Below are 9,336 nucleotides of genomic sequence, written 5' to 3'. Positions count from 1 at the left end.
TTCGTCCCCTGCTCATTTGCCCCACTTGCACACTCGAGCGGATGGATACGCGTTTGCGAATGGGAGGCTACTCGAGTAAACTTTAAAAAAAAAAAAAAACCTTTTTAAGGTTAATAACCCACGTGGAGGACTGTCAATTTGTGTCTAAGTTAGCAGCATGGTAGATCCAAAGCAGACCCATAGGATTGGAGTGCACACATACTCATGTTCACTCGCCTGGGTTAACCAAGCGGAGGTTCCCCCTCTTTAAATGGCTACTCCACACAGCGCCGCGGCAAAATAGCGTTTTCCTTTTTTTTTTTTTTTTCCTTTCAAATACGCGTACGGTCCCCCCCACTGTGTTGTATATACACCCTTTCGCGAGGATCACCCCTGGGTCGCGCTCACACATATGGGAGGTTATGCCTCCCTCCAGGTGTTCAAGGGGAAAAGTAGTGCTCCCAAATGTGCATATATATATCTGATCATGTAGACATATGTACATGCTCGTGTTGCCACCTCCTCGAAGTCTTAACCGTTTTTACGTCCATGTGGAGAGTAACGCCAACTTACAAACACGAAGAGTTCATTTTTGAAGGGCTTGTGCCAACCCCCCAACCTTGTCCTCGTCCCTGTTATTTAGCCTCCCCAAAATGAGAAGGATACCAATTGACGCAGGACCCAGGCTGCTACGGCTTCGCCTGCTCCTACCTCTGCGTCTGCTCCTACCGCTCCTTCTGCTGGTGGTAGTGGTACTGCTGACTGCAGGAGGAGTAGCCAAATGTGAACTGCCACACGAGGGAGTGAACCATTTAGACACACGAAACAAAACTGAGGAACGTATTATGGATGTCCTAAACTCAGTTAGCGTTGGTCAGTCCATTAAACGAGAAAGGATCCTACTAGACGACGTGGCAAACTATATACAGTATTTGAAAGTGCTCAGCTTGGTAGCCCCGCGTGAGAATGTAGAAGGAGACGCTGCGGGGGAGGGCTTCATTAATGTCGATACTACTGGGAAGGGAGCCACGGAAAAGCGAAGAGTTCACATGGTGTACTCCTCACAGGGGAACAATTACAAAAATAATTTATACGACGTGATGAGGGAAGTCAATAGGGTTTTATTTACTTAAAAGTGGAGAACGCAGAGGGGGGAATTGAGCCTTCGTTTGTCCGTCCTTTTACCCTTCCACGTGAATGCTTCACCTTTTGCCACCACATGGGTAAACAGTGTTAACAAAATATGAGCAGGCGCTATTTGTTGAGCTAGCCACTTTGTGCGAACTCCCTAAGCGGGGAATTTGAATTGTATGGCCCAAGGAGCGTTTGTCGTTTTTTCGTTTTTTTGCTTTTTCGCCTTTTCGCTTTTTCGCCTTTTCGCTTTTTCGCCTTTTCGATTTTTCGTTTTTTCATTTTTTCATTTTTTCGAATTTTTTTTTCAACAAAATGAACTCACCCGAAATGGGACTTTTGTTCCTCAGAAGCGTTGAAGAGAATGCCTTGGGGGATAGCTTCACCATTTATGTGGCTCAGTCATTTGGCTACTGTCGTTACTCCTTCGGCTCCTTCTTTTTTACGGCGAAAGATGCATGCCTCATTGCAGCAGTCACTTATATCCCACGTGGTCTAGTGGCTAGGATATTCGGCTCTCACCCGAAAGGCCCGGGTTCAATTCCCGGCGTGGGAAAACGCAAATAAGTAGTAAAAATACAAAATTTTTTTAGTAGCGCACAAGGAAAAAAAAAGGAAAGAAAGCATAAAATAAAAGCAAACATATTCCCTTCTTTTATTTTACTTTTTCTTATGTCAAGAAGGCAAATTATATTTTTTTATTTTATTTTGATCGTATACCTCTTTATTTTGTGCCCTTTACCGCTAACAGAGTCGCTGGCAAGAAAAACCACAGTCACGATTAAAACAAACGGTCCTCCCGGTGAACACTTGCCAGCATCCCAGTAGTCATGCTATTCATATGGTATGCAATTTTGTGGAACGACGGAGGAGCAATAAAAAAAGCACGCCTGGGGGGAAACCCAATTTGGTCTTTTTCCCAAAAGGAGTGTCTCGCAGAACGGGGAAAGGAAAAATTGGAACTCCCTCTGATTGGCATCAAAATAAATGGCCCAAACCCTTCCGTCTGCGCTGGCACTTTAACGCGGCTATATAATCACGCCAAAGATTTTAACAAAATTGCCTTCTCAAAAATTCACTTGCCGTAAGAAGTAATATCCCCTCCGTTGCGTCATTTTTGCCCCACCGCAAAGTTACGAAAAAATAAGTTCGCTATATTTTATGTTCCAAAGGGAAGAAAAAAGAAAAAAAAAAAAAAAAAATACATATTATAATACATATGCATCATTTTTTTTTATAACATTTTTTTATTTACTTTTTACTCTTTTTTTTTCGCAAAAAATGGACAGACGGGGAATTGAACCCCGGACCTCTTGAATGCAAATCAAGCGTGATACCACTACACCACCTGCCCTTATAATTAATTATACTGCTATATCAACATGGTTGCGATTTTTGTGCCTTGCCCTATGCATGGTATTTCTCCCCCTGACGCTGCTAATAAGGAACAAAATAAAAACACGTTTTAGCACTTCATCCTCGCCAAGTGTTTAAAAAAAAAAAGTTGCAAAAATGTTGCAGTTAATTATTGGAGATGTAAAAATTTGTTAACGAGAAAACGCACTGCTGGACTGAAAATAATTTTTTTTTTATTTCGCTGTGAAAAATGAGGAAGGCAACTTCCCCGTGCTTCTCACGCCGCACTTTTTTTCGAACATTTTTTTCGTCACGCCCATTTTGACGGGGGCGAGGAAAGGAGGCCACAGGGCGAAACGAACTAGTGTGCAACTATATAGCCAAACGGCACATCCACATGTAGAGGAGTGGCCCTGCTTGGGGACCCAGTTTGTCAGCTCGCCGTGTCGCCGCGAACCCACTCCGTTGGAAGAGAGACGTCTTTATGGTTGAGGGGGGAGGGGTCTACCTTTCCACCCGTTCCACATTAGCGGTTCACCCGGTTTCCGCTTCGCCACCCCCCTCCAAATGTGACAACTCCGAAGGTAGGTATACACAAGTAGGCTAGTTGAAACGCACCTTCCCGGATACTCCCCTAAATGGTGCTTCTGAAGCATGCGTCCAAGGGGCGAGCCATTGTTACGAGGGTGACCGGTGCCGCGAGGCTAGTGTGCAACGGGAGAGACGACCATGCGTCGGTTGCACGTGGAGGGGTTACTCACCTGGCGGATGACCAAGGAAGGGTTGCTCACCCGGCGGATGATCACGGAAGGGTTGCTCACCCGGCGGATGCTCGCGGAGCGGCTGCCCCCCCCTGCGGGGAATCCCACCTACGCGAGTTCACCAACGGAGACAAAATAGTGTACGACAATGCAGAGGACTTGCGCAAGTTCTGCGACAAAAAATTTAAGAAGTTTCGATCCGAGCTGAACATACTCACATCGTCCAACAGGGAATATGTGCCGTACCACCTGTTTGACTTCTTCCTCTCCCGCGGGTCATTCGAGGAGGTGCACGAAAAGTTGGCCCTCAAAGTGGGACAGTTAAAAAGGGAGCAGCTAGAAGGGGCACAATCAAATGTGAGGAAAATCGGGGAAGCATGCCTCCCCAAGGCTGACAGACTTCACGATGACGAGGGGGACGATTATTCTCCTTATTTTTTGCCACACTTGTCTGACGCGATGGATGGGGACATGGATCAGAATGCAGACCGCGAAGGATGTGTACAAAAAAAAAATATATTTTTTGGGGAGGGAAACAAAAATGTGAAGGAGGAGAAGAAAAAAATACCGTCGTTATTGCAACTGAAACAAGTTAACCTTCTGGACATGGACTCATATATAAAATTAAGTTTACAGAGGAACTTCCACGTGAAATATTTGACAACAGTTCAGTACTGTTTATTTCCACTGTTTGTAAAAAATTACGACATTTTAATTCACTCCGTTAAAGGCACAGGGAAGACGCTATCGTACTGTCTCCCACTTGCCCACAAAATAATTGCACAGCTAGGTAAACTTAAAAGGGACTTTCCTCACTTGAAGGACAACTATGTCCTTGCGCTGATTATCTGTCCGAACAGAATTCTCGTCGAACAAACATACGCAATTGTAAAAAAATTACTCATGTACCATCCGTATGGCATCATATGTCACTACATGCATGGAAAAAAAAATATGAACATGCAAGGTGAAATTGAGGAGCTAAAAAAAAAACAACACATTATTGTGACCACTCCAGCTAGTTTCATCAATTATATGAAATTCACATCTTCCTTCAAAGACATGCTTTTTTTATGTGACACGATTATCGTGGACGAAGCGTATTTTCTATTAAATTCAAATTTTTTACACAACGTTTTAACTATCAAGGATGTGTTGCCCAAGGGACACCAAACCGTTTTACTAACCTGTCATGTTAATAATTTTTTAAAGCACTTGGCCTTCAGATTTTTGCGCCTCAATTATGTGTACCTAAATTTAGTGCACAACTGTGTGTATGATGATGACACGTTTGAGGATGCCACTAGGGGGGGTACACACCCCCAGTGCCACTACACAACAGATGGGAGTGAAGAACGGAGCGGCCTTTCAAATCTGACCATTCGGGCGAATCCCCCATTTGAGTTGTACCACAAACTGAACGCCCAGCTCCTCTCCCTCTACAGAAACAACATACTGAATTGCACCCAGCTAGAAAAGCTTTGGTACTGCAAAGACGCCAAGACGTTTTACGACCACGTTAATACATTCGATGCGTACATCGTAGGGGAGCCAGTCCACCCGACAGAAGGGGTAAGCGTCAATGAGGAAGGACCATCTCGCAGTGGGATGCATACTTCCTGGGAAGGTAAAACTACTGCATATGAGCGGACAAATCGGAGGGGTCCACTCGAACGAGCAAATGAAAAATTTCCTCCCGAATGTACACATAAAAAGGGTGAAGACAAAAAAAGGGAAGAACACCCGGAAGAGCAAAAACAGAAGCTCACTCTGAGCCACAGCGATTACAACAACTACACACAGTTCAGCCCCACACACGCCAATTATGAACAGAACAAAGGGAGACACATCCCCACGCATATACTCCTAACGCAAGAGTACTTAATATACGAGTCAGACAAACTTGCCTTAGTAGTCTTCAATATTCTCTGCAGAGAGCTCCTCTCAAATGAGAGTATAAAGATAGTCCTCTTCATGCCCACTGTAAAAATGATTCAGTTTTTTTACGTCATTTTCAAGCACTACATTTTTAAGGGCTACCTGTGTTTGCTCTACCTGCGCGGAAAGCAAAGGGCCCACGGGGGGTATACCAATATGAAGGGCGATAACAGCAGCTACTACCACGGGGGGGGCGCTAATTCGGACAGTGCCTCTGCCCACCCGCAGAACCACCACTACGATAAGGATTGCGTTACCTTTTCTGTCTCCTCCACCCCCTTCGTTTGGGCCCATCCAGAACTGCGCAGCGCAGAAGAGGGGGGGTCCCTAGGTGGGAATGGTCCCATCGAGTTAGGGGATAGAGCAGCGGACAGTTCGCTCAATATGGAAGACCCACACTCAAACAGAGGCAAAGAAAACAGTGAAGAGAACAAGTGCGACCCTGATGATGATAAGTACCAACGTGAGTACGAATTGCTAAAAGACGTCATACTCTCCTGTCTGCACTCCAAATTAAGTGCAGATAAAAAAATGTACACCCTGAACAGATTTAACAACTCGGAGGGGAAGACCAAACAAGTCTTATTCGCTTCTTCCCTGTTGTGTCAAGGAATCGAAGTAGACAAGGTCGACTTGGTAATACAGGTAGGGGTGTGTACCACCGTTGATGAATACGTTCTAAGGACGAATCTCGCCACATCGAAAAACACCAAGGGACGAAGCCTTCTCTTGTTAAACGAGTTAGAGGGACATTATTTGTTCACTCTTTACAAAAACAGCATTATGATTAGCAGCATCAGCAAGAGGTACTTGAGAGATATATATAAGGATAACCCTTTGTTGGATGCTCTGTTGAAGTATAAGCGCAGGGGGGTTAGTGTGCCAAGTGGGTGTAGTGAGGATGACCAACGGTCAACGGGGCAATCCGTTAGCGATAGGGGCAAAGCCGATGATGTAGGTGACAAACTGGGGGGAAAGCATGCACTTGCGGGGGGAAATTTTGCTCATGAGGAGAAAAAGGATCATTATGCTTATAACCCCCCACTGAGACACATCGAATGGCACAAGCACGAGCACCTACTCTGTTCGTGCGAGCTGATGTACAGATCGCTCCTCGGGTTTTATTGTCAACAAAACAAATTTCTCAAGTATGAAAAATGGCAAGTACCAAGTTTAATTAAAAATATGATTTACTCCTTTGGCTATTTTGATAATTTTTATGTAACGAAATCGATGGCTGCGAGACTTCAAATTTTAAATGCGCCTGATCTGTTCGTAAAATTTAATGCCACCCCGCGGAGTGTGCTCATGTCCGCGTTGCCATCTTACAAGGGATACAAATCCCAGATGAATGAAATTTGGCGGAAAGGCCGCGCAGGTGGTCAGTCAGACGGAGTGTTGCCCTCTGGGGAGGACCCCCCATTTGACACAGAACAGGGGGAAGTCAACTTGGAAGAAAAGGCGAAAAGACGCGAAAGTGGGGATTACGAAAGGCACCCCTTGTATTTCCCCATTCGCACGTATTTGTCCTGATCCCCACCAGGGGGGTTATATCTCCTTTGCGATTTGCTTGCGGTATGTTACCCGTGTACGACGATTCGGTGGCATATATTTTGGCTATTTTGTGATAGCTAGCCCTTTTAGCTATTTTTTTTTTTTTTTTTTTTTTTCCTGTTCAGGTAAAATTTTTTAGCTAGCTGTTCCTCTCCCCGATGAGGCCTCACGGTGCTATGTTATTGTTTCGGCGCATCGTGTTCACGATAAACCTAGATATGCAGAGTACCTCGGCGCGACTCCTGCAGGCGTAAAGGACGACGTTGCCCGAGCTGAACAGGAGGACCGTCCTGACGGAGGGATGAGCATTTGGCCGACACCCTTTTGCGAGATTATTTTGCACAACGGGTTCCCAAATGCCTTGCTGAATTAGCTTACACAAAAGAGAATGGTCAATTCGAATATATATAATGTTGTTAATGTCTGTAATGATGTTCTTAAATTCTTTATACATGTAAATTTTGGAAATATCAAAATGTCTCAACTTAACATTAAAAACGGCGACAAGCTGCTTGATGTGGAAATGGTCCATATCGAATGTGATGTCATTTCGTGTGATGAATTTCCACCGCCGGTATGTGTCAAACTGGTATATGCACTTTTTGCTGTGCAGGTATGATTGGTCAAATTGGTTTGAGAAGGGATCCGTCTCTCCGCGGTGCTCCCTTTCGATCGATCGATCATTTTCTTTTCTGCCCGAAAATTCATTTTTGCGATCCGCTTGGCTATTACTCGATTTGAAATGTGTTGTGGAACGATTGGGACTAGTCACTTCAGAGGAGTCCTCCGTATGCTCATATAAATGGAGAGGCGACGACTCGGACACGTTCGGATTTTTGTCATTGCCTCCGCTTTTGTACTCCTCTGAGGAGGGCCCTTTTGGAGAATCCACTTTAGACACCCCTCTTTTTTCTTCCACCTGAATGAGAAGCTTGTCCCCATCCAAATGGACATCCATTTGTTCGTGCCCCAATTGGGAAGGAACTTCTGCGTGGGGCATTTTGGAAGTCCGCCTGTTGCCCCTCCCCGATCGGTAATATTTACCCCTTTTGGATGGGACTTGTTTTTTCTCTTCCCCCTGACAGGGTCTCTCTGCTGGATGTGCCCTGGCCTGTCCCCAATCGTCCTTCCCCCAGTCGTCCTTCCTCCAGTCGTCCTGCCCATACTTTTTAATTTTGCTTCTTAGTTCTTCAATGACCGTTTCGCAGAAGCGAATCGTTTGGGAGACCTTTTCCGTGTTCTTGTCCTTTTTTGGGTGGCCCCCATCCGGGGAAACAACCCCCTCGGTACTGCTCTGCTCAGGAGTGGCCCCCTCGGCACTGCCCTGCTCATGAGTAGATTCCTTGACAATGCTCTGCTCAGGAGTAGATTCCTTGACAGTGCTCTGCTCAGGTGTAGATTCCTTGACAATGCTCTGCTCAGGAGTGAACTTTCCCGAAATGGACCCCCCCCCGTTCTGCTGAATCGTTAGCAAATTGCTTCTCCCCTCGTGCGGGTGCACGCTCTGGTCATCACAAGGTGGCACACCCGCTGCAGCTGTTTCTCCTTCCGCTTGAAGTTCCCCCCCCTGGTGATGTACATCCATACTACACCCACTTCGATACATCCAAAAGGTTTTATATTTCAATCTCTTAATGACCTTAATCATAATGAGCAAGGCTCTCCTCAACGTCAATGCCCCGTGGACATGCACAGATCCATTTTTGTGTATGAAGCAAACAGAATAAGGATTCTGCAAAAATATTTTCACCACGTTCTTCCTGATTTTATAATTCTGAAAATAAATGAACAGACTGCCTTTTCTTTTACCTCCTCCATCCTTAAAGATGGAGCCATCCTCCGTTCCACTCAATACAACATCGTCGTAAATAATTTCTGTGTTTTTGAAGGACCTCGAAATGAGAATCAAATCATGGATGGTAAACGTACACATTAGGTTCACGTAGATCCAAATATTTTTTATATGTATGTTTAGTCCTAACTCCTCATCGTGCACCCGGTTGTCATCGTCTTGGAACAGCTTCCTCAACTTTATTTTCGCTTCCTCATTCATAGATGACAGCATGTCGCACTTGACGACGCCATTTCGAAAGTTCACGTCGAGTAGGGCGCTACTTCGCTGTGTTTTGTAGCCTTTGTGGGAGATTCTCCCCTGTGGTTCCTCACCATGTTGGCTGCCCTCTTTCACCTCCCCCCTGTTCGACAATTGGCTCATTTCGACTCTCCTCCGTCCCGTGAGAGAAGTTGTGTGCACCTTTTTGTGAAAGTGCTCCTGGATGCTTCCACCATGCTAATTTCGAGGAGTCCCTCCTTCGGGCCAAGCAAAACATAAGCTGTCCACAGGGAGGTGTAACAAAAAAAAAAAAAAAAAAAAAATTATATTCTCTGAATGGGGATAAGTCAATTTCACATTGCGCATAAAAAGGTGACAAGTCTGTCCCTTGTCCTGTGTATGCTCACCCAGTGTGTTGAGGCGTAGGTCATAGGTCAGCAAAGCCTTGTGCGTGTGCGCCACAGTGGATCTAAAAATGAGGTTTTCAAAAAGGGGGAAAAAAAAACAGTAAAGGATTCCCTTTTTAATCCTTTCCTTGAGATTCTCCACAAGATGAGCATTCCC

At 45.2% G+C, this 9,336-nt stretch overlaps 3 protein-coding genes and 2 non-coding genes across 5 annotated transcripts; 3 read left to right on the top strand and 2 right to left on the bottom strand.

The window, feature by feature from the left end:
• Nucleotides 1-632: 632 nt before the first annotated feature.
• Nucleotides 633-1,097, top strand: PCYB_031900 (hypothetical protein; the record flags this gene model as incomplete). The annotated part of the gene is made up of 1 exon (XM_004220860.1): nucleotides 633-1,097. A coding segment is annotated over one exon (465 nt), but the record flags the coding sequence as incomplete, so codon positions are not given.
• Nucleotides 1,098-1,594: 497 nt separating this feature from the next.
• PCYB_031897 lies at nucleotides 1,595-1,666 on the top strand. Its single transcript has one exon. It is a non-coding gene; the product is annotated as a tRNA-Glu (tRNA).
• Nucleotides 1,667-2,392: 726 nt separating this feature from the next.
• Nucleotides 2,393-2,464, bottom strand: PCYB_031893. Its single transcript has one exon. It is a non-coding gene; the product is annotated as a tRNA-Ala (tRNA).
• Nucleotides 2,465-3,104: 640 nt separating this feature from the next.
• PCYB_031890 (RNA helicase) lies at nucleotides 3,105-6,698 on the top strand (the record flags this gene model as incomplete). Its single annotated transcript, XM_004220859.1, has 2 exons — nucleotides 3,105-4,799; nucleotides 4,944-6,698. 2 exons carry the CDS (start codon nucleotides 3,105-3,107, stop codon nucleotides 6,696-6,698), a joined length of 3,450 nt encoding a protein of 1,149 aa, XP_004220907.1.
• Nucleotides 6,699-6,891: 193 nt separating this feature from the next.
• PCYB_031880 (hypothetical protein) lies at nucleotides 6,892-8,934 on the bottom strand (the record flags this gene model as incomplete). The annotated part of the gene is made up of 1 exon (XM_004220858.1): nucleotides 6,892-8,934. A coding segment is annotated over one exon (2,043 nt), but the record flags the coding sequence as incomplete, so codon positions are not given.
• Nucleotides 8,935-9,336: the final 402 nt, after the last annotated feature.

This window comes from Plasmodium cynomolgi, chromosome 3, assembly GCF_000321355.1.
Source record: "Plasmodium cynomolgi strain B DNA, chromosome 3, whole genome shotgun sequence".
Lineage (NCBI taxonomy): Eukaryota > Apicomplexa > Aconoidasida > Haemosporida > Plasmodiidae > Plasmodium > Plasmodium cynomolgi.
This window is presented reverse-complemented; position numbering and strand designations above follow the sequence as displayed.